The 25,836-nt window shown below is 32.2% G+C and overlaps 3 protein-coding genes across 4 annotated transcripts; 1 reads left to right on the top strand and 2 right to left on the bottom strand.

Moving 5' to 3' along the window:
• Nucleotides 1-4,818: 4,818 nt before the first annotated feature.
• Nucleotides 4,819-10,777, bottom strand: LOC120578276 (boron transporter 4). Of its 2 annotated transcripts, XM_039830924.1 has the most exons (14): nucleotides 10,657-10,777; nucleotides 10,285-10,390; nucleotides 9,908-9,990; nucleotides 9,604-9,796; nucleotides 9,238-9,376; nucleotides 8,958-9,123; nucleotides 8,530-8,699; nucleotides 8,211-8,384; nucleotides 7,202-7,297; nucleotides 6,742-6,858; nucleotides 6,215-6,537; nucleotides 5,766-6,045; nucleotides 5,313-5,438; nucleotides 4,819-5,211 (listed from the first exon to the last, which is right to left on the bottom strand). In XM_039830924.1, exons 2-14 carry the CDS (start codon nucleotides 10,386-10,388, stop codon nucleotides 5,182-5,184), a joined length of 2,001 nt encoding a protein of 666 aa, XP_039686858.1. In that variant the 5' UTR covers nucleotides 10,389-10,390; nucleotides 10,657-10,777; the 3' UTR covers nucleotides 4,819-5,181. The 2 variants fall into 2 exon arrangements, with proteins under 2 accessions (XP_039686858.1, XP_039686857.1); XM_039830923.1 differs by lacking the exon at nucleotides 10,657-10,777 and having other exon boundaries at nucleotides 10,285-10,442.
• Nucleotides 10,778-12,957: 2,180 nt separating this feature from the next.
• On the bottom strand, nucleotides 12,958-15,887 carry LOC120578102 (protein ANTI-SILENCING 1-like). The gene is made up of 4 exons (XM_039830176.1): nucleotides 15,246-15,887; nucleotides 14,102-14,270; nucleotides 13,530-13,915; nucleotides 12,958-13,123 (listed from the first exon to the last, which is right to left on the bottom strand). The coding sequence occupies exons 1-4, from the start codon at nucleotides 15,603-15,605 to the stop codon at nucleotides 13,046-13,048; spliced, it is 993 nt and encodes a 330-aa protein (XP_039686110.1). The 5' UTR covers nucleotides 15,606-15,887; the 3' UTR covers nucleotides 12,958-13,045.
• A 5,135-nt stretch (nucleotides 15,888-21,022) lies between these two features.
• Nucleotides 21,023-24,132, top strand: LOC112420982 (protein FAR1-RELATED SEQUENCE 9-like). The gene is made up of 4 exons (XM_039831141.1): nucleotides 21,023-21,224; nucleotides 21,343-21,954; nucleotides 22,537-24,017; nucleotides 24,112-24,132. The coding sequence occupies exons 1-4, from the start codon at nucleotides 21,023-21,025 to the stop codon at nucleotides 24,130-24,132; spliced, it is 2,316 nt and encodes a 771-aa protein (XP_039687075.1).
• Nucleotides 24,133-25,836: the final 1,704 nt, after the last annotated feature.

Genomic DNA, 25,836 nt, shown 5'->3' with positions numbered 1-25,836 from the left:
GGTTTGAATTAATGTGAAGTACAAAACAGTTGTATTTTTTTTCTTCTTTTAAATAGATGATGTTTTATACACTTAAACAATTTATTAGACAAAAATGTTAAAAAAAGAAAAAGGCAAAATACTATTATTTTTTTTTTTAAACTTTTACTCCTTTACTAACAAGAATCTGTTACTCTTTTAAAACGTTTTTTTTAGAGAAAACTGTTATTATTTAAAAAGATTTTAAATAATGAAAAATAATTTTAAATAATAAAAAAACAGTGGTTGTTACAAAAAAAAATTAAGTTTAATTTAGAAAATTATTTTATTTAAAAAACGTTTTCTTTTTTAATAATTGTTATTTAAACAAAAATTTTAAATGAAAATGCATTTTTGATTATACTCCCTCCGTCCCAAATTGTATGACGTTTTGGGCATTTCACACATATTAAGAAATGCAATTAGTATTGCGTGAAAAAAAAGATATTATGAGTTGTTTTACAAAATTATCCTTAATAAATAATATGGGAAAGATAAATGAAAGAATTGAAAGAAGAGATAATAATAAATAGTTAAGGTTACAATTGGAAAAGTAACATTAATGTTGCATTGGTACTGTAAAGCGACATATAATTTGGGACAATTTTTTTTCCTAAAGCGACATACAATTTGGGACGAAGGGAGTAGTTTTTTTTAAGCAACGGGTTGATGTCTCTACTATAATTGCTTCCAAGAAAACTATTGAATCATCTGCAATTCCTTCTCACCTTGAAATACACATATGCAAATTAAAATCATAAGCACATATGACTTAACGTGTGGTAGTTTATAGATTCCTTTCTCCCTCAAAATGCAATTCATTTCGCATAAGAACACACACACTTATATGTATCGGAATCAAATGGGTTTGATAATAAGAATTCATAACTCATACTCATCAAACAATGTTTAAATAAATTAACGATTTGAGTTCAATCACTTGTTATTGTTTTTAAGTCCGTTAACCAATTGAGCCCAATTTTTGATTATTTTTACCACAAGAAATCAAACCATAAAAAAATTTACAAACATAGATAGATAAATAAAAAAAGAGTAAAAATAATATGTATCGGTAACATACACATTTGTCTTTTTTATTTATTTATTTATTTTTTGGTCAAGTAGCCTAGTGGCTAGAGCTCACACAATTTAATTGTGGAGAAGTGGAGTGTCCGGGGTTCGAACCCCGGCTCCTGCATATAATATGCAATATCCCTACCAACTGAGCTAAGCTCACGGGAATTTTATCTTTTTTATTTTATTTGAGAGAATATACATTTGTCTTATATTGCACAAATTTGCAAATTAAAAAATGAGCTAGCAAGGAATATAAAACCATAATCCAAGCAAAGAAAGAAAATAAAATAATAAAAAGAAAAGAAGTTGAAATACATAAAACAGGGTGAGAAAATAAACAAAAAAATCTCGGTACCTATAAAAACAGGATTAGGGTTTAGTTTAGTCTAAAAAATCAACAACAATTATAAACCCAGCAGTACCAGATCTTCATCACAATTCTACACCAATCAAATAAACCATTTTGTGTTTTATTCGCCTTTCATTACAAGGATTCTGAACACGAGATGAGCTTCCACCGCAGCGTTTCATTTATCATCAACATCCATAACCCGTTCCAAAGAAGAGCGAATCCAAAATATATGGGTTTATGAATTTTGTTTGATGCTTTCTTTAGAAGAAAGGAAAGCTTTATAATACTTCTTAAATGAACATGGAAATCAAATCATTTTTGATTTCTCATTTAATTTTACTTTTACTTGCTGTTTTTCTTTTTTTGACTTTACAACGAGAAGTGTCTACCTTGTCTCTTAAATGATGTCAAACTCAAAAGTCCCACAACAGCAACAATAGAAGAAAAATGGCATTTTATGAAAAGAAGTATGGTGCGAGATTCACAAAATCATATGTTATTAGTTTATTTAAAAAAAGTAGGGTTAAATATGTTTTTGGTCCCTATAAATATACCAATTTTTTGTTTTAATTCCTCTAAAATTTTCCTTCCACTTTTAGTCCCTATAAAATTTTCAATCATTACTCTTAAAATAGTTAGACCTATTTAAATCAAAGTCTAACTTAATCCGACCTACTTTCATCTCTATCAATATAATCCTCTCAACAAATGCACTTCTATATAATAAAAAGAAAATGCTAAAGTGTACAACACATCTCTCGTGCAAATCCCAGAAATGAGTGCTACTCTCTTGAATTTTAATTTTTTTTTTCTTCAAAATTTTAACCATGCTATATCTTTAAGATAACAATTTACATGAATTTGTTACTATTATTGACTCTGATAGTAGTACTGGAAGTGTGATCTTACATCACAACGCTCCATGTGGTTAAAGTGTGGATGCGTAGCCTCCATTTTCGACCTAACTATCAATCTGCCAATTATAAATGGTGATTTTGCTGAGGTGGTTTTCAGGTTGTGGCAGCAACCAATTCTCACTCCGGAGAGGAGTGACAACAACGACAATGACACTGGCATCGATGGCAACAATGACAATGCTTGCCGCTTGTGTTATCGTATAAGTGGTGAGACGGTGTCAGGTACTCACATGCTGGCAAGAAACAATTACGCAGGTGTGACACACCTTGCAAAAAAAGAAAATTGTGAATGCCGAAGCCTGAGTACACCATTCACTACAGACTAGTTGCGTATGGATTCAAGGATAATTTCATTTATGTAGAAGCAAACAAATTTATTAGAACAAAATATCCAGTCTGCAAAGTTGCAGAAAGAATAGAACCGTCAAACTCTAACTTACGAAGGATGCTACAAAACCAGCTTAACACGGAAGCGAAAAGAATTACAATGCAAAGAAACAAACGAATAGCCTCATGCATGACAACCAGGGCAGACTGTAGAAAGAATGATCTCCACACAAAACATCTCAAGCAATTATGACAGACCTGAAATCTGTCCAGAATAAACTGCGACATATCAGAAATGTATCGCTACTTTGGACAGCAGAAAACACAGTCAAATAAACCCCAAACTAGCACTTGGATTCAAGCATCATTGAGATATTTTATGTTATAATCAAGACTATTCAATTTCTCCTGCTCAGCCAACTTACGTGTACCCTAAATGGTCTGTTATGAAATAGTTTTCCATTTCTTGCTTTCCAAATACTCAAAACACAAGCATTCTATTTGAAAACGACCCAATGAATTGATCTAGATATGCCAACCAATCCCTTTAAAAAAGCAGTAGATATGTTGAGTTGAGTCACCTGCAAATTGAATAGCAAACACTTGCAAACACCGATTCTACACCACCGCAATCACAGACAAACTGCTCCAGCCCCTAATTAATCACTCCATTCCTAAGAGACAGTTTTTAGTACCTAATATAAACAATCAATAATCCAATCCACGAATTCAGACACTAGAGCATATTTTAAGATATTGAAATCTCATAATGATACACTCTACTAAAAATAAAGTAGTGACTACTGTGTCTTTCAGTTAGGAAGACAAAATAATAGTTAGCAGATAAGATAACAGAAACCATTTTTAACAAATCATCAAATTATAGAGCATAAAAAATTGCCAGCATTTGTTGATCCATTGTCCAACACATTGATTTGACCAAAGATTTTGCTTTGCAAATTGGACACATGAATCCAACAGAATTTTATTGTATGTTAGAATCAACTTGTTAAACTCTATTCTGCACCATAGACATGCGATTGTGAGCTGATTTTTTTAATGCATGCATATAATACTTGTAGGAACATTCCTTCTGTTTTTCAAAATGATAAGTTATGCCTTATACTTATACCTTGTCTAAGCTGAAGGAACAAAAAGACTCACATTTATTTCTTTGTCTAATCAACAACCGCAATTTCTGAAATATGAATCAGAGGAACAATATGGTTCCATGACAGAATCCACTATGACTGGAGGAGACTTTTCTGCTCTCAGGACATTAAACTGGCACTCAAACTTCCCACCCACCATTAATTATAACACCGTCAGGGTCAGAAACAATGAACCAAGTCGATATTGTAAGTACACATCCTTCTCATCAAAGGTCATTCTGCATTAAGGAGTCATCTAAAAAATGTTTTTTGTTTGGTCATCAACATGAAACTGCATTTGTAGGACTTGAATTCACACGGTAAAAATATTTTAACCGTTCGATTAATGAAGATCGGAAGTCTCTTATTCTAACTTCACCAAGTTGTGTATTCATTCATATTCATAAGGATGATGTAAAGGAAATAATGAATCAACCCAGGATTTATTGGACAAGTTCTGTAAATTTATTCCATATATTGTAACAAAAAGAATAGCATAGTGGAAGATATTCATTTGTTAGGTAGGGGTTGATTCACCTACAATTAACGGTTGCTTCACATTTTCATTCATGCCTATTAACAAAAGCCATTGCGCATAATAGAATGAGTTCATCAAATAAATTTTTGAGTGGAAGAAGATGGACTAACGTTGATTGATGTGTTTTTGGGTTTGAATATCTTGATGATTTTTTTTTTATTTGTAAAATAGTCTTGCATACGTGGAATGACACATTAACGTCTAATGTTGCAAATTGTTTAATCATAAAATTTGATGAAGGGGACTTATTTGATGCAAGTTAAGTAAATTGAGAGGCTCTAAAACTATTTCGAATAATTTAAGGACCAAATTGATCGACAAACAAAAATTTAATGACTAACAAAGTTAATCACAATCAAAATTGTAGATTAGAAAATGGAAGATCGAAATCTCGGATTTAGAAAAATAAGAAGACAAAAACTGCAATTAAGTATATACTTTTTTATCCCATGGTTGGTCCAATCCATCAATATCAAGGACAGGTTAGATTAAAATTATTAAAAGCAAATTTTTTGTTTAGCCAACCCACAATTTAGTTCGGACTAGGCTCATTTAACACTTCTAGATCTATTAACAAAATTTTATGGAAGCATCACATAGGGAATAATATATATGTAACTAGAGTACCAACTTTTCACTACTTATATTCTAATGTTACTTACAAATTCCACTAACATCACGTAGAAAATTTATATTGCAACACTTGATCTTCATGGATGTATATTTTTGCTTCTTTAAGAGGAGGAAACTCTATTAGTTGCATGGGATTGGACAGTCACGGTTACCATGTAATATCACATTCTAGTTTGAATCAAGTTTATGAGGATAAACCTGCAAAAACTCATCATTAAAAACGATGCATCTCTTTAGAGAAAGAATAAAACTATTTGACTCAAATTCATCCAAAGAAACAACATTTGAATTATGGTTACCTGATTATTTCTTTCCTCACTAAAGCTCATAGTTCTGACCTTCAACTCCCCTCTGTTAGTGGTTAACTCATCTAATATTTCAGCATTACCTATTTCCTTTGATCCAACTTTAGGTGATTCAACCTCCTGTTACAAAAGTAAAGAACTCTTTAATATCCTAGGTTATTGTGTAAAACATAATTGAGATGAAATAACATATTGAAAAGGCTTCGGATTGCATGCAATCACAATCCCACACATTCATGAAGTCAACACATCGGTAGTCCTTGGATCGGGTTCGAACGGTGTAGAAAGCAAGCAGGTTTTGATTTTTTTTCACTCTAAAATATCGAGCTTGAAATCTGCAACGTGCGATCTCGATTTAATGGCTACCAATGTGTTGACTTCGTGAGCGTGAAATCGTGACTGCAGACAAAGCAAATAAAAAAAATGATAAAATTAAGCATAGCATACTTTGTAGGATATATTGAAACTTAGTCTTGGAGCACCAGGTATTTCTTCATACTCAGCTGCATCTAGTTCCATAAGATGGTTTGGACTGAACAGCTTGGGGAGTATATATTGCCTCAATGTGATCAGCAAAAAGAATGGCAAAGGGAACAACATTCCAGCAATTGGAATCCATGTCACTCCAAAACAAACCAAGAAATACACACATTGGAAGAGTGTAAACAATACTATATGTTTGAATGGTACTGACTCAACAAAGGAAGCATGATCACCTTCCAACAACCTGCAAGGATAGGTTTGGCTTTAGAACCAGAAATCAATGACAACCGACACTTCAGAATAAAGATGTGTCCGGTATCCGATGTGTGAATGTCGTGTTCGGTGTTTGTGTCTATTTCAATGCTTCATGTCTATTTTGTTAAAATGGTGAAATCAAAGTAACTTTCACTTACTTGTACCATCTACTAGGTCTTACAAAAAGAAGCAATATCCTTTCCCAAAACTGATTCCCTGGAAGACTATCAATAGCCATGTAAGCAAAGTATCCCCACAAAACTGAAGTTGGTATCATTTTTATGGCAGGCATAGCAAACACTGCTACTCCAACAAAGAGTGATTGTAAAAGGTTGCTCACTCTTTGCTCCTTTACTCTTACAGGCAAATATGTATCAATGTGTTTCTCAGGATCAAATGTGCTCTTATTGTTGTCTCCTTTATCTTCACCATTTAGGACAAAATCTTTCAAATCCTCTAGTTCTTTTACCACTGAATGATTCTGCAGAACCATGTTCAGGAACAATTAGTAATTTAGTTATTATTCGTGTCGTGTTTGATCTCCATGATAGCAGGTTCGGAGCAAGAATTTTATAGGACAGGGCAAAGATCAGAATATAATATGAACATATAATAAAAAACATAAAACAATTGCTGAATATATTTATTGGCAAAAGGATAAGAGGATCAGAAGGCGTAGGCTTACATTAGGATCATTATCCATTTCTATACACAATGCTTGCATCATTCCATATATTTCAGAGTTGCTAGCTTTCTTCCATATGCTTTCCTTGGCACTTTTAACCATCTTTCTCCGGATCAACTACCATTCAAAGGAAAATGAATCACCATATTCAGGCTTTGTGTATATAAACAACTTAATTAAGAGTTTACAACATAATCACTTATCATATAAATTTTATCTAAAAAAAAAAGATGAAGTCAGATTATTTTCAAATACCATGTAACCTTGAGAGCTTATGAAAGTAAGCAGAAAACAACTTATTTGTATGTCATAACTTGTTTTCATAATCTCTCTCAAACTGTCTCACAAGTGCTTATACCAATATATAAGCTCAAATAAGTCAATCCAAACAAACCCTTGCTATCAAATTCAATCTTGTTACTCAATACAAAATTACAAGTATCGATACTCATTTACACACCTGTTTCTTGAGAACAGCCAGACTCTTGGTGTGCATAGGGGATTGAGGCAGAACTCCATTTGAAGGAGGCAAACCAATTAGTCCACAAAGCAAAGTCTAAAAGTTTGATTCAAAGAAAAGCATTAGTTCGGTTGGTATCATTAATGTGAGTGACAATTAAACAACTCCATACAAGATATCATATATAAAATATAAGAGTAAATTACACTCCCCTCCCCTCAAAGATGCTTGAATTACACTCCCCTCTTAAGTTAAAATATACACTTTACTCTCTCAATATTTTTTTTATGTTATAATTTATACTCCCCTCTCTTATAAGATGCTTGAATTACAAACTTCTCCCTTAATAATTAAATATGCACTACACTTTAATCTATTTGAACATAAATAAATATTCTTATAATATATATATATATATATATATATATATATATATATATATATATTAATTTTGAATCATCATTTAAGAAAAATTAATTCATTTCTTTATAGTTTAAATGTCATGATAATTAAATTTAAATATATTGCTATTGATTTTATAAATTAGAGTATAAAATTAACTTTTAAATAATCATGTTTTAATGATTTTAGTAATTTTTCACATATTTTAATTTTGTTTTGGGTTGTTTCATGTTTTATAATAGAGTTTAAAACTACATGTTAATGAAATTGTGAATAAAAAATAGCGAAAAATATGTATTCAATTTTTTATTATATTAAAATAGACCAGCAATAATATTTTTTTTAAGTGTGTTAAATTATTATTTTTTGCTAGATTATTAGAAATAATAAAAAAGAATATTGAGGGAGTAAAGTGTAGATTTTAACATAAGAGGGGAGGGAGATGTAATTCAAGCTTCTCTTAGGGGAGGGGGGGTGAATTTTTTTCTAATATGTTTTGAATAAGAGGGGAGGGGAGTGTATATTTTAACTTAAGAGGGGAGAGGAGTGTAATTCAAGCATCTTTGAAGGGAGGGGAGTGTAATTTACTCAAAATATAAATATATACCATGAAACCTAGTAACAATATGTCATAGTGATATGCCGAAGATTTCTTGAGATTGAATTCCTTTTGTTGCGCCAGTTGGGATGCAACACTATGGTCAAAGAAGTAAAGCCCTGCTACCATTAAGGCTGGAACAAAAGCAGCAAAAATATGTTCCAGAGAAACCTTCCCCATATCCTGCAGTAGAAATTATGTCAGTAACTTCCAAAACTACGTCATGTTTGGATAAACAACTTAGTTAAAGCGCTTATGTGTAAGATATTTATCAAACAAAAGATATAATAAAGTCCAATGGTTTTCAATAAGCTATAAGTTGTTTTACTTTGATTACTGTCCAGTGATGTAATGATGCAGATTCCCAAGCCAAAGGTGCAACGAGTCTTCTTGGAACTCCAGAAGGTACTTTACTTGCTACTACTGTAAATGATAAAGCTGTCCACACCACTACCAAGAATGGTACTCCATAGTCTGCAATGAAACTTCTCAACCAACCTGCTCAATAAACAAACAATGTCAGATTCCTTACTCCAACCATGGTAATGATTGATCCGGGTTGTGTGCAGTCGCAACCTCATGACTGCATATAGATGGCCACATCTGGACTGTCGGATCAAAATTGGACAGTCGATACTTCAAGTTCGATATTTTTAAAAGAAATTAAAATATGGGCAGTCCAAGATGTGGCTGAATCCAAATCCACTAATGATGGCTCAAAGCCTCAAATTATCACCAAGAGTTTTCTTGACAAACCTGTTCCATATAACCATGACCTTGCTCTTCTGCTTTTCAAAGAAGTATAGAGAAGGCAAAAAGTGAATATAATTCCTAGCAATCCATTTGCATACAACCAATGAAATTGGTATTTATCCAATGTTGGATCCCCCTCTTTAGGAACTTCAAACTCACTTACCATTCCCTAAAGATTCAATACAATAATATATCAAAGTCTTTTTCTTATGTGTTATGCCAAATTCATGTTTCATTTGATAGTTGATACCACCAAAAACAAACTAATATATCAGAAACTAACCTTGATAGCTTCTTGAATGAATAAGACTGTAATCAACATGCCAAAAAGCTCGCCAGCAATTCTTGTAAATCTGTTGATGATAATGGCAGCATTGAATATTGCTAAAAGAAATAGCAATAGAGCAGTCCATACACAAACCCTGAAATGTTAATAACATCCATTAGAAAATGATTAAAACATGAAATTCAAGCCTGTTTTGATTGACTTAATTTAGTCTATCTAATTACATAAGCACTTGGGAGAGCTTATGAAAACAACTTATAGCTAATTATATGAAAATCTTTTGTTATAGAAATAGCTTATACATAAGTAGTTATGCTATAAGCACTTAATTAAGTTGGGTTATGTAGGAAATGTTATACTTACCATCCTACCCAAGCCAAAAAGAGTTCTCTTCCCAAACCTTCCTTATTTTTGGCATAATTGTACAAATATGTGTACATAAGGATAGTGGGTTCTGCCACTCCTAGTATTAGGAGAGGTTGTCCACCAAAAATGGAGTGTATGATTCCACAAATGGCTGTAGAAGCCAGTGTTTCCACAGTGCTTAAGCTTCCATCTACAAAATACAAGCAAGAAATTGTTCAATCTTAATACCAAAAGTTATGCATAGAGTGAGTGCATTAGGTCAGAGTGAAAGGACATAATGATCAAGAAAGAATGAACCAACCTGTTTCCCTACTGAGCTGCGCGCCGAAGGCAATAACAGGTAGAGCAGAAGCAAAGAAAATATACATAGTCGGTGCCAATATCCTGTCATTACATTAATATTATTATCGTTACATTACATTACATGATTATACACATAGTTCTAAATCACGGTCTGCAATTGCATTGTGGCGGCAGTGTAGAGGTTTTAAACGTCTCTACAACGGCAACTGTGGCCGTATCAACTGCATTTGCCAACGTCGCAATATTAAAATTCTCAAAGTAACTGACAATTTCAAACCATGAACACACATGCATGAATTTTTTTGGTGAAAAATACATACATACATATATACATACATACAAACATGAATAAATTTATATATAAAAGAAGCTTACCCGGTTCCAGAAGTGAGACCAGAAATCCAATCATCTTTATAGTGTACTGCTCTTCCCCTAAAATCATCTACAATACCCTTGAAAGGTGTTTTAAAGCTCTTCATATCTGCATTCATACATACATAAATAGAGAGTCATCACAAAAAGTGTAAGGTTTTACACGTTCAAAGAAAAATCAAACAAGAAACATAAATACTACATACAAAACCAATAACAATTTAACATGCAATGCAATTTAATTCAACGAAGAAACAAATCATAATTTCAATTATGAATTATTGAAATGATGGTCACTTAACTCTATGGCCAAAGGGTCATAATGAATAAACTATGGCCACATGTTCATAAAAAAAATTATATAAAAATCATTACATTAGACTTTCACCACTTGATTTGGTTAGTTATCTGTGTGATGAACATTGATTGTTAAGATGTGTGTTTGTGCTTGAATAAGTCACAACAACCGAAGCATATCACGATCTCAATCTTGTTAGGTTCAATATGGAATGATTTCCATGAAAAAACAACATGGAAATTAATCAAATAATATGCATGTTGGCTCATGGCTGTATTGTGAAACTTGGCCCCTAGAAATTGTGACCGATATGCTCTTTATTTAGATGTAATAATCACCTCAAATGGATGCTCTAGAGGAACTTTTGGGATTGTTAGATATAGTCAGAGATTTGCTAGATTGTAATATTAGCTATCATAGAAATTAGAATGACTACACAAAGTGTATTTTACGCACTTTGTAATCAATTTTTGTTAAAAAAAATATTTCTCTCATTTTTTATTATTCTATGTGTTGGGTTCAACTATTCTTTCTCAACACGGATGATTGTTTTTAATTTGTGAATAAAGCTATTGGATAATTATTGTCTCATTTCTAATGAACTTTTACTTCAAAACCATAAGAACAGGAGATTTCTAGAAGTCATGAATGCATTTTTGGTCTCTTATTATCACTAACTCACAATATAGCTTCCAAATTTTAAATTCGAAAGGCTTAAATATGTAAAAGGTTTCTGTAAGTTTGCGTGTTTTTTGTTTTCGTCTCTGTATCTTTTTTTGTTCTAAAACAAACCTTGTAAGTTGTTAACTTTTTGGTTTTAGTCCCTAACGTTAACTTCTGTTAAAAAAACGCTGATGTGTCTAACGGTGGCTGACGTGGCATTGTTTGGCGTTGCAAAACAGGCTTATGTGTCCTTCCAAGAAAGATTACAGGGACCAAAATCAAAAACGAAAAATTACATAGGGATGAAATTAAAAATCACTAAATTACAAAGTTTAAAATTAAAAATCCTTGATGTTTCCATCTTCTTCCTCTCTCTTCCATATTATTCTTTTTCTGCTTAGACTCTCTTCACTGTGAAATTGTAAAAATACCATTTGTAGCTTCTCCTGACTTTGTATCGTGATTTTTCCATTCACCAAACATATACTTCATCATTTTGAGGCCAAAACTTGTCCCATTTTTTGTCCTATGTCACATGAGTAAGTACATGTTTATGGGAGAAAAAGATGATAAGTTAGCTTTGAATTTTCATTTTATTCTCCGTTAGCAATTCAAAATTTCAAACAGTCTTTAAGAAATATTTTTCTCTCAATAAAAGGAACAAACACAAATTGCCAGCCACATCAAATAACCAAATGTTGTTGTGGGAACCCTGTTCCAACCTCTATATAGTGAACTTTGTAGGATAATAAAAATCTAGTACCTAACAACATAAATCAACACAGGTTATTGGTTTTTGTGTACTGATTTGTTTATCAATAAGTAGTTTTATGAAGGATGAGGTAGTTGTGTTCATATATATAGTGTAGCATCATTTTATAAATCAAATGGAGGTCTTTATATATAGGGTTAATAGTGTTTTTGGCCCCTGTAATATAGTGCACTTTTGGTTTTAGTCTCTGTAAATTTTTTTTTTTTAGATTCCACCCTTGAAAAATGAAGATTCTTCAGGATTGGCCCCTCACCACAATGAGTCAGCAAAATCTCCTACGTGGCAGTGACGTGTCAATTTTTTTTTTTTCATGCCACGAGGCATTTATGATTTTTTTAAAAAAAAAAATCAAAAAATTAATAATGATTAAAAAAATCTGGAAAAATTATAAATATAATTTTAAAAAACGTGAAATTTAAAAATGAAAAAATCTTAAAAAATTAAAACAAAACCTGGAAATTTTATGAAAAAATTTAAAAATTCTGGAAAAATTAATAAAAATTAAAAAAACACTATTAACCCAAAAACACTAATAATGAAAAAATTCGGAAAAAATAAAATAAAAAATCTGGAAAAGATTAATATATATTAAAATTTTCTAAAAATTAATATATTTAGAAACAAAAATTAATTTTAAGATTTTTTTCAATTCTCATAAAATTAAAAAATTCTGGAAAAAATTCATATTTTTATTTTCAAAAGTAAGAAGTTTTATTTAAATCTTTTCCATAATTGTCCAAGCATTTCGCAAGGAAAATCAATTTCTCATAAACCTAATATTGATTTAAGTACTAAATAGAAAGGAAAAAAAAACTTGATAATATCAACCAAAATTCAATAAAAGAAATAAAAGAGAAATCAACGGCACATAAAAAAATGAATGAAACTAAAAAGCTAAGAGAAACTATTCATTTATTTAGATGCTAGACCAAGAAAATTACAAAGTAATCTACAAGCTCAAGTTATGAGCTCCTTTCTCTATTATCCAAATTACAAAGAAAAACACTTTACTGATAAATCCAAGCTGTTGATCAAAACCTGAACCAAAAGTCCAGAATAAAAGTAAAGAAATAAAAACTCACCATTTTCTTAAACCACTTTCTTTTCTCCTGCAACAATAAATACAGGGATTAGTAAAGGATTAAAGATAAATACGGGGGTTAGCAAAAATTAGAGTAGTACTGGAGTCATATATACACGAAAACCACATTCCCAAGCTTTTTATTGTGCTTCAGAACTCATGTTATAAAGTTAAATCATTTATATCAAATGAAGAAAGGACATTTTGAAATGAATATATAATGATGATTAAACTTTCATAAGTTAAAAATATTTTTCTCTGTCAAAAGTCTAAACACACCAAAACAAGAAGATGAACTATAATTTATCCAATTCATTCACGTCATCTAGGAGACTAGGATCAAGTTTTCAAGACAGCAGGGAAAATTCTGTCCAAAAAAAGAAAGAAAGAAAACAATCAAAACTATGATTACCGTCATGATTTTAGAGACTTACTGCATTCGGCCTTTCAGTCACCTCCGTAACTTTCCTGGTTGGATTATAACTGTCATCCTGTCGCAACTCTTTCTTCTCATTAAATTCCTTTTTCTTTTGAGAGTTGCTACTATGACCAAGTCTTGACTTCTCTTCAAAGACCTTCCTCTTTTTAAATGGAGAAGAATCTAACAATGTCTTTGGTGAGACAATCTCAGAAGCTGTTCCTTCAACTTTACAACGCAGGATGTCTGAAGGAGCGGTCTTAGTCTTAACCTCATGTTTAATATTCTCCGATGTTATAGTCTTTATCTTTATCTTTGTGATATCTTTAGACATTTTATTTGCCTCAAGATGCACACTGTTACCTGTCTTTCTATCCCTCTTCTTATTAAAGAATTGCTCCACTGCAGAACACCAACACAATGAACTAATGTAATTGGGAATGCTAACTTTTGGTAACAACATACTTCCATATTGTAAAAAATCAAGCAAGTGTACCATATGAACAGTTCAAATAGTTACTATATGTGGTGTGTCCAATTTAATCATGAAAATAGCAGGCAAAGAAGTGCAAAACATGAATAACTGACCTTCAATTCCATCAATCTTATCTGGAAATTTATCATCGATTACAAGCCTATCAACATCGAAAGTACATTTGAAAAAGAAATCTGCTCTCTTTAACTCTGTTTCAGATGGCTTGGGATTTCTCTTATCCTCTGAACTGCAAACTATGCAGCATTTTCCAAGAATTGATTCCTGAAAACATATTTTGAATGGAGGAAATAGCACCATCAAACCAACTTTAGCGAAATGACAAACCCACTTTTCAACTATATCGAATTTGAGACACTTGCCCAACAAAACTACCATTAAGGAGAAGCAGGTATTAGCTCTTCCTAGAATGATAATGTCTAGATATATCAAAAGAGGACATTCAAAAATTGTCAGCTAAAACGCAATTTACGGCAAGATACATAAACACCCTAACCCAAACTATCTAAATGCATGTCATTAAGCATTTTTGTAAAACTTCAATAAGATAACATAGTACATGATTTATAAAACTAAAATAAAACAAACCAAATTTTGTAACCATTTAACATCTTCAAAAGGAAGTCTAGTTAGTATCTTCAGACTGCTAGCAAATGCACATGCTTTCATTCATCCCCTTCTCAAATTTCTCTTAAAACCAGTATTTCATTTACTAGAACTCAAGATATTTTCTATCAACATCCTCATAATCCTTACTTCTTCAACTCTCAGGAATAAAGATAGTTGAAAATAGCTTTTATGATGAATATAAGTTACATTTAACCAAATCATTAAGCAGAATAACGATTTCAGCTGGTGCCAAAAGGCTCCACAAGAACATTTTTCAACCTACCAAGATAAGCTAATATATATTGCATTCAAAGATAAATCTCTCATTCCATGCATTCAGTCTATTTTCATCACAAACATTCAGACCCCACATTCAAATAAATTTAGGACATACTCAATCTTCAACTATAGTACAGGGTCTCATGATCACAATAAATCAAACTATGAAGTACTGACACGACACAACACTGACACGTCAACACGAGTTATAATTTGAAAATACGATATAATTGAATGTGATCACGTTGTCAGTATCATGCCATGTCAGACACTAACACTAACACATGTTGTCTTCAATCATAAGTATGAGTGCTACATAAAAATCAAATAATGAATTAGAATTACCATTACCACGGAATTGACATTGGTAAGACCTTTGCCTTTCCCAGAAGCCAAGAACAACTCATTCCAACTCGGCTGATAACTTCGATGAAAACTCCGAATTTCCGAAGGACGAAAGAACCAAACAACTCTGATCATCTTTCTACGACCATTCTCAAACATCTTGACAAGCATACCAATAGAAGTTTCAACATGATCAGTGTGGTAAAAATAAACACAATCATGTAGAAAATACTCAACACCTTCATAAACAAAAGAATCATAGAACTGTGTATCTTTATTCTTCACACCAATTCCTCTTTTGTTCCCCCATTTAAAATCTCCAACTATTTCTTCCACACAACAAGCTTGTGTTAGTGATGGCGCCATTTAACTCGCAAAACCCGAGACCTCGCAGTTGTGTCTGAGTATTCAGTTTCAATGATGTTTACCACTTCGTCTACAAAGAAGAAAAAAAGAAAGCATAAATAAATAAAGTAATAGTTCCATTAATATTCATTCATAACTAGTTTGAAAACAGAGAAGTAAAAATTTGAAAGTTGAAACGACGACGTTTTGGTTTGATTTGAACGTACGGACGGAGTAAGAAATAAAGTGTGAAGTCATGCAATGCAGCAGTCGAGAGAGTTTGTTGGTTGATTGATTGATGGGTCAATGAGATTCAAATGAAGTGAAAACTCACTGATACACGTTTTCTGTTTTTAGTTACACTTTCTTTAAAATACTATCATTTCTATTTTTCTATATCATGCAACAATTTTAATTGATTATTATATTTTTCTTTTCTTTTTATCTACAAGATTTTTTTTTCTTTTCTTTCTCAACGACGTTTCTTGTGTGGGTTTGATTTGAATATTTGTTGAATTTTGAACACAATAAAAAATAAATAAAAATCAATTCACTATGAATATGATATTTGACATTGTTAATCTCACGACTTATGTTTAAGGTGTTTAGATCTCGCTTTCAAAAGGAAAAGGCATGTAATATGGCTATATCATTTTATTCAATCCATAAATATGATGATATTGTAAAAATTGTTATATGGAAACAAATATTTGTGTCTACTATTTCATTCATGAAGATTGTGGATTTTTAAATAATATGACAACAAAGCGAAACGAATATAGTCATGACATTGAATAATTGATATCATTGAAAATCACTCTAGAATGAAGAAAAATTAAAACGCACCTTAGTTGATTATTAAAATGAACGCACTAATAATGTTCCCTTGTGATGGCGGATCTTCTCTTAGATCTTCCTTCTCCAAATCGAAGATCAACCCTCTCCAAGTCAAAGATCGACCTCTCCAAATCACAGAAACGACGAACCCTAATTTTGCACTGCAAACGTAGAAATAACTTTCTGATTGAGGTTACAAGTTCTCTCTTGAAGTTAGTAAAGTTTATACACTACATTCGCCAATTGTATCGCAGATAAGATTACTTCAGTAGTGTTAAATAAGGCTTCTTAAAAATTTGCGGAAAAAAGAGGTTTGTCAAAATTACCAAAATGGTGTAGCGTTTGAAATGAGTAGGACCAAAATGAAACTTAAAATAAGAGTAGTGAGTGATATTTGTAGAATCATTTGTGGCAACTTTCTCTTTTTTCTTTCTTATTATTGTTAAAAACAATAGAGAGAGATATATATATATATATATAGAGAGAGAGAGAGAGAGAGAGAGAAAAATGAAGAGAGAGAATATGGTTATAATGTGAGTATGAGAGAGAAAATTGTTAAAAGATTGTTACAAAATGGCTGTACAAATTTTATTTCTCTAAAATAAACATTATGTACAAAACAAAATCTAAAGAAACCAATTTAATTAGTTGCATCAAGTAGCCTAACATATAATATTCACATTTTAAGATGAACAAATGAGGTATTTGAAGTTCGAACATGATTTATGTATACAACAATGCATTGTTTTTGTCAATTGAGCTACACACAAGAATAATATTAATTACATTTTAATTAATGCTACATGTTAATGATAAATTTTGATTACTTTGTAGTTTTTTTCCTTATGAAACTAGTTAAATTGTTTAAAGCTCTAAAGGAAAGTATCATTCACCAATCACACGTTAGTAATTGATCATTTTGTGAGGATGGGCACTTCCATGCAAATAATGCCAAGGGAAAGTAACTAATTCCTTTTTCTTACAACTAGACTTTCCACCCGTGCGAGTCATATACATTGTAGATGTAGTAGACAAAAACAAATCTCAATGCATATCAAAGAGAATGAAATATGTGGTCCCAAATATATGCAGATGTTGTAATTCGAACCTCAGACATCACGCTTATTCACCTTAAAAATATTAATTTTTATCAATCGTGTGTTACTTCATTCTTTTGTTAAAATTATATGTCAATGTTATATTATTGGTATGTTACTTCATCTTTTTTTATTTTATTTTTGACAAAATGTTACTTCATTCTTTTGTAAAAATTATATGTTAATGTTATATTATGTACCTAAAAATAGCCCATTCTTAACCTCAACATGTAAAATGTTTTATTTAAATAATTTTCCTTTTATCGAATATTTGACATTTACCGTAAATGATACCCTTTAACTGTTTGTTGAAATGTTTCTTCCACCTGTTTATATAGATTAGGGTTTAAATTAGGGCTTACGGGTTAACTTTAATATATAAGAAGATATATAAGAAGATTAGGTGTGAGCATTAGGGTTAAAACAGTATAATTATGCAATAGGGTTTAGGTTAAAATTAGGGCTTACATGTTAACTTTAATATATAAGAAGATTAGGTGTCAGCATTCGGGTTGTTCATGAAAATAGGAGATTAGGTGTGAGCATTAGGGTTAAAACAGTAAAATTATGCAACACGGTTTAGGTTAAAATTAGGGCTTACATGTTAACTTTAATATATAAATGTTAACTTTAATATATATGAAGATATGTGTGAGCATTAGGGTTAAAACAGTAAAATTATGCAATAGGGTTTAGGTTAAAATTAGGGCTTACATGTTAACTTTAATATATAAGAAGATAAGAAGATAAGAAGATTATGTGTGAGCATTCGGGTTGGGCAAAAGTTATGGTGCATAAGCCATAACTTATCCACCATGCATAAGTACTTGTCAACCATCAGATCATGCTTAATCTAACGTTTCACAGCTCACATCTCACACCCACACTTTGATTGCAGAAAATCATTCTTGCTCGCACGCGTTTTCGCAATCAACTGCTCCGACGTGACTTTGCTTGCCCTGACCCTTGCTCCGACGTCGTTTTCCGGCAAGGTCACGGCGACTCAACTGCTCCGACTTGATTCCTTCGACGTTGCTCTCTTGCTCGCGCTGGAACTTGCTTCGACGTGGTTTTCCGGCTAGATCACGGCGTTACTCAACTGCTCCGACGTTCCTCCGACTCAATTGCTCCGACATTTCTCTCTTGCTCGCGCTTACGCTAGCTCCGACGTGGTTTTCCGGCTAGGTCACGGCCTGATTTCACCGGCATTCACCCTTGCTCGCTGCTCCGGTTAGCTTTCAATTATATATTTATTTCGTTCATCTTCTATTATGAACTTGATTCTGGTGGTTTTCAATTAATTCTTAGATGTTTTGGTTGCTTACAGAATTGATTCTTACCACAAATTTGTAGCTTTTGATTTTTATGCACAAATTTATAGTTCAACTGACTCACTCAAAATTTATATGAAAATTTGTAGCTTTTGATTCTTACCACAACTGCTCCGACTCAATTCCTCCGGCGTTGCTCTCTTGCTCGCGTTCGAACTTGCTTCGACGTGGTTTTCCGGCTAGGTGATGGCGTGACTCAACTTCTCCGACTCAATTGCTCCGACTCAATTAGGTCACGGCCTGATTTCACCGGCATTTATCCTTTCTCGCCGCGGCCTAATTTCACCGGCATTTACCCTTTCTCGCTGCTCCGGTTAGCTTCCACGAATTTCACCCTTGCATTTTCAGCTAATCAGTAAATTGTATATAGGTTTTGATTCAAATTTCCGCACTCTTTTATGGTTTCTGTTTATAGAACTATGCTCTGTTAGTATGTTTGGAATATTTCATCACTTCACTTCAAATTCCTTGACCAATCTAAATTTGAATTATTGTGAATTATAATATTTTGGATCAATGGAACATTTAATGATGTGTTTGTGTATCCTCTTCTACATGCTCTCTGCATCTTTATGTTGAAATTTGTCTACTATGAGGTTTTCCCTAAGATCTTAGCTAAGTCTTTTATTAGGTGGATGATAAATCATATAGGTTGATCTAGGTGCAACCTTTTTTGGTTATAGCCTTTTTTGGAAATATTTGTTGTTGTAGCTTGTTTCCTTTTGCTGATCATGATTGTCAGATGCTATGCATAAAAAACAATTTTTTGGTTTTTGTGCAATAAAATCCTTGAAAGTGTGTGTTTTATTATCTGTCTAAGAAAAAATTTACAATTTGGGTCTGAGTCTACATTTATTATTACACTATAAGCACCTACTTAAATGTGCAAGCATAGCCTATATGGGCATGGCTCACCATAATGACCTTTTTCTGATGACATTTGCATGAGTTGTATTTGAACCTAGGGTTCCTTCATTCAAATCCTGCTATAAATCCTTTTTGAGTATGTGATTTGCATTGGGGTAATCCTTCTATCATCCTAAACTTTTTGAGTATTTGATTTGCATTTGCCTTGTGACTAAATAAGTAGTGAAGTTTGAATTTTGATGCTCTTTTTGATTTTATTTTGTTTACTATCTAAAATGATACGCTTTGTGTAGGGAACAAGGTCAAACAGGGGGAGGCACTGGTATGCAAGACAATTTTGCATTCTTTTATGGTTTCTGTTTATAGAACTATGCTCTATTAGTCTGTTTGGTGATTTATGAAACACTAATTCCTCAACATAGAATTCTTTTGGTGATTTATGAACCATTCCATGTTCCTGCATTTTTTGGTGATTTATGAAACACTAATTGCATGCTTTCCTCACTGATTCATCAAGTGTTTTGGAATCAATTTCATCTGCTACATCTTTGTCATTATTCAACCTGAAACCATCACTAAAGGATATGAAACAGCAGATAAAGTTTTTCATGTGAAGTGTCATTGAACATGATTTACAAAATTATTGTTCAGAGTCTTACAATTTTGATGTGAAGTGTCATTAAGAGACTAAAATTAGATGCATTAAGAATCAGAACCAAACAAGTTTATTTGCTATATTTGAGGACTATTGTATCATGTAATAACTTATATTTGCTACAATTGATTTCTGTAAAAACAATATCCAAACCTAGTCAGAACCAAACAAGTTTATTTTTCTATATAGTTTCAGACATAAAACTCTTGTGTCACAAACTCCAGGACACTTATTGAAAGTTGTATGATACCTAAAATTTACAACTTATGAAAATCAATGTATCACATAAAACTGTCACTTCTAGAACCTAATATGATATGCATTGAAAAGAGGAGTCCTTTTATTCCTGGTTTGTAACCATGAAAAATAGCTATACAATCGAATTTAAGCCGATGATAAACAAGAGTGAATAACTCATTATTCAAGTCAGGCAAAGATTTATGCGAAACTTTTAGGAATATTAGATTGAAAAATAAGAGCATTGATGTGTTATTGTTTGTAGTTTTTTCAGTCCTTGTCTACTTTTCTGATCTTGAATGCTTAATCTGCAAATTTACATGCATTGATGTGTTAATCGTGTTGTATATTGAATGAAAAATGCTTAATGTGCTAATGGTTGTTTGTTCTTAATAGTGTTTGTTGCTGATTTCAATGGATTTGATATCAACTTCATCTGAGAGTGGACAACTGAGTGTTGAAGCTTCATCACTGATTCATGCTGAGAGTGGACAACTGAGTGTTGAAACTTCTTCAATGATTCATGCTGATAGTACTGAATGTTACTCCCCTAGCAATGAAGAATCATGGAAGTCTTTAGTCTTTCAATCTATCAAAGAGGTTGAAGATTTTTATGGTAATTATGCATATAACACTGGATTTTCTATTAGGACTATGTTGAAGTCGAAGAAAAATTCACAAAATAAGAAATCAGAAAAAGATACATTATTTGCGTTATGTTTGTAACAAACAAGGTTACAAGAAGGGAAGTTTGCTTAATCCTAACAACAGGCCAACATCAGACAGTCCACTGGTTATTGAGTTTGTGAAAGTGAATGAAAAACCTGAGGAAAGGGTCGGTTGTACAGCTGGAATATATTTGAAGCTGGATGAAGTTTTGAATGTGTATAAGATTTATAGATGGGATGTGGCTCACTGTCATCCATTACATAAACCAGAGCATTTGTGTTATCTGAGATCATTTAGAGAAGTAAATGAAGTTCAAGGACAACTAGCTCTAATAAATTCTAAAGCTGGAATGTCGATGAGAACGTCTTATGAAGTTCTTGGTCAAGGAGTTGGAGGTACGGAGAATCTTCCTTTTCGGTTTTCAGACTTAAAGAACTATCTAATGACAATTCGTCAAAAGGAGATGGTGGTTGGTGAAGCAACTATAATTCAAGAATTCTTTAGAAATGAAGCTCTCTCGAAACCATCTTTTTACTATGATATCCAAGTTGATGCTGCAGAAGACATAGCTAGCATTTTTTGGGCAGATGGAATTATGCAACTAGATTATTCTCTATTTGGTGATGTCATCAGTTTTGATACAACTTACCGAACAAACAATCAATATCGCCCATTAGGTTAGTATCTTTTACTTCTCTCAGGTTTTTAATTAGTGTTTACTTTCATTATGTTGTATTTTTGTTCTGGCATGGTTAGTGTAGGTAGGAGTACATTTTGAACCACCTAGTGTCTAGGTGTGGCTGTCATATGTGTCCGAGATTGACAAAGTTGCAGGCATTTTTACTTAGCCAGAATTTAAATTCATCATATACTAACCATATACCGATAATAAATTCATCTAAAACCATTACACCATAAGTATGGTTTTACATACGACACTATCAAAACCATTAAACCATACTTATGGTTTCAGTATTCCATACCCCTAATTTTGATCAAATTTTAATTAAATTTTTACATAGAACACTAATGAAATTGTCTTGTGTGATCGATCTTTAGTACATACTTATTAGAATACTTAGTGTCTATGTGTTTTATCATTGAGTTTATTCACTGCTGAGCCGTGATTTCTTATAATTTGTGATTACATACTAGCATAAATGCATTATAATTTAGGGTTGGTTTCATTATTTATTGTAAGTTAGTTATATGTATGTTGTATTTTGTTCTGATAGGTCATTTATTGGTCATTATTTCAGCTGCCTTTATTGGTTTTGACAATCATCGCAAGAGTGTTTTATTTGGTGCTGCGCTATTGTACGATGAGACAGCAGCTACTTTTGATTGGTTGTTTACAACATTCTTGAAGTGTATGTCCAATAAGAAACCACAGACTATATATACAGACCAGGCTAGTGCGTTATTGTGTTCAATTCCGAATACTTTTCCAGGTGTTTTTCACGGGCTTTGTTCATGGCACATGGCAGAGAATGCAAAGAAAAATCTTGGCTCTCGTGCAAACAGTGCATTTTTCGATGAGTTAACTAATTTGGTTTCAAATGTAGACGATGAATCAGATTTCGACTATAATTGGGATCAGATGATGAAAATTTGTTTTAATGGAAGGCCTACTTCAGACTTTAGGTGGCTTGTCCAAACTTACGGAAATCGTATGCATTGGTCTTCAGCTTGGGTCAAGTCACATTTTACAGCTGGTCTGAAAACAACTCAGTTAAGTGAGTCTTTCAATGCTTTTCTTCGTGGATTTCTGCAGCCAGACCATTCACTTGTTCGACTCTTTAGTCATTTCAACATTATGGTTCAGAGAATGAGAGATAATCATGCTGAGTTGGACTTCAAGGCTGCAAACACTAGAACAAAAAATAATTATCCCAATAGTCAGCTGATGCGGTCCGTTGTCAACAAGTACACACCAGCTTGCTTTGCATTTATTCACAGGCAGTATGACCTTTCCTTCAAATACTATCATGAGGAGGACACAAAAAAAGGGTCTGCCTTTAACAAGTTTTTCAAAGTTTTCACAATTGAAAAGGTTGATGATAATTATGATGATGTTGATAATGATAATGAAGGGCCTTCCAATGTTGATGTTTTGGATGCAGAACTTCAAGAAAACCTTTTCCAAAGTTTTGAAGATCATGATCGACTTGATGAAAGGGTTGTCACAGTTGACATTAGAAGCAAAAGTTTTAGTTGTTCATGCCGTATGTTTGAGAACAGGGGCTTTTTATGTCGACATGTTTTGAAGATCTTTGAGTTCTTAGGTGGTTATGTGCAGTATCATTTTTTGAAGACAATACCTGGACAATATGTTTTAAAGCGTTGGACTAGAGATGTGCGTCCGTCTGTTGATAAGCTGAAATCTACCATCAATGTTGGCACTGAAGACACCACTCAAGCACAACGATATCAACAAATTTGTGCTGTTACCGTTCAGCTTTCTACACGTTTTTGTGCAAATCCAGAGGCATCTCAAATTTTTCTCGACGGTGTTCTTGAAGCTGGGAAAAAGGCAGAGGAGTTGCTTCTTTCTAAAGGTATTCATACAGACCCATCTTCCGTGATATCATCATCCAAGTCTTCAAAAGGAGCTGTTGTCGGTGAACCATCTACTGGGTTGAAGTCCACTGCACCAAAGTTCAAAGAAAGACCAAATCCAATTAAGTCAAAGAAGCGACTTAAAAGTGATTATGAAAAAGCTAGAGAAAGGCAGAAATTCGTTATAAATCGGAAGAAACAAAAGAGAGATGATGAAGCTTTAAAAAAAAAAGCGGTCACTGATTGATTGTTTTTATGTTATAAGTTTGTAATAGATTTTATTAGGAATATTTTGATATGATCTATTGGAAATTAGACATTCACATTCTTTATTGTTATGTATTGATGATTAATGGTTGTTACAAAACCATTAGACAATAAGTATGGTTTTCACATTTGAACATTCTTATAAATTTTAATTAAATTGAACATTCTTATCACATATGTTTTTACATAGAACACTATCAAAACCATTAGATTCATGTACCAATAATAATTTGGATCAAAACCATTACACCATAAGTATGGTTTTACCTAGTACACTATCAAAACCATTATACCATACTTATGGTTTCAGTATTCCATACACCTAATTTTGATCAAATTTTAATTAAATTCAACATTCTTGGGCGTAAAATAACTGTTTATCACATTTGTTTTTATTTAGAAAACCATTAGATCCATGTACCTATAATAATTTGGATCAAAACCATTACACCATAAGTATGGTTTTACCTAGTACACTATCAAAACCATTATCCCATACTTATGGTTTCAGTATTCCATACACCTAAGTTTGATCAAATTTTAATTAAATTCAACATTCTTGGGCCTAAAATAACTGTTTATCACATTTGTTTTTATTTAGAAAACCATTAGAACCATGTACCTATAATAATTTGGATTCAAAACCATAATACCATAAGTATGGTTTTACCTAGTACACTATCAAAACCATTATGCCATACTTTTGGTTTCAGTATTCCAAACACCTAATTTTGATCAAATTTTAATTAAATTCAACATTCTTGGGTGTAAAATAACTGTTTATCACATTTGTTTTTATTTAGAAAACCATTAGAACCATGTACCTATAATAATTTGGATCAAAACCATTACACCATAAGTATGGTTTTACCTAGTACACTATCAAAACCAGTATCCCATACTTATGGTTTCAGTATTCCATACACCTAATTTTGATCAAATTTTAATTAAATTCAACATTCTTGGGCCTAAAATAACTGTTTATCACATTTGTTTTTATTTAGAAAACCATTAGATCCATGTACCTATAATAATTTGGATCAAAACCATTACACCATAAGTATGGTTTTACCTAGTACACTATCAAAACCAGTATCCCATACTTATGGTTTCAGTATTCCATACACCTAAGTTTGATCAAATTTTAATTAAATTCAACATTCTTGGGCGTAAAATAACTGTTTATCACATTTGTTTTTATTTAGAAAACCATTAGATCCATGTACCTATAATAATTTGGATCAAAACCATTACACCATAAGTATGGTTTTACCTAGTACACTATCAAAACCAGTATCCCATACTTATGGTTTCAGTATTCCATACACCTAAGTTTGATCAAATTTTAATTAAATTCAACATTCTTGGGCGTAAAATAATTGTTTATCACATTTGTTTTTATTTAGAAAACCATTAGATTCATGTACCTATAATAATTTGGATCAAAACCATAACACCATAGGTATGGTTTTACCTAGTACACTATCAAAACCATTATGCCATACTTATGGTTTCAGTATTCCAAACACCTAATTTTGAGCAAATTTTAATTAAATTCAACATTCTTGGGCCTAAAATAACTGTTTATCACATTTGTTTTTATTTAGAAAACCATTAGATCCATGTACCTATAATAATTTGGATTCAAAACCATAATATCATAAGTATGGTTTTACCTAGTACACTATCAAAACCATTATGCCATACTTATGGTTTCAGTATTCCAAACACCT

This window comes from Medicago truncatula, chromosome 2 (assembly GCF_003473485.1).
Source record: "Medicago truncatula cultivar Jemalong A17 chromosome 2, MtrunA17r5.0-ANR, whole genome shotgun sequence".
Classification (NCBI taxonomy): Eukaryota; Viridiplantae; Streptophyta; class Magnoliopsida; order Fabales; family Fabaceae; genus Medicago; species Medicago truncatula.
The sequence above is the reverse complement of the archived record's forward strand: the minus strand, read 5'-3'. Positions and strand labels throughout refer to the sequence as shown.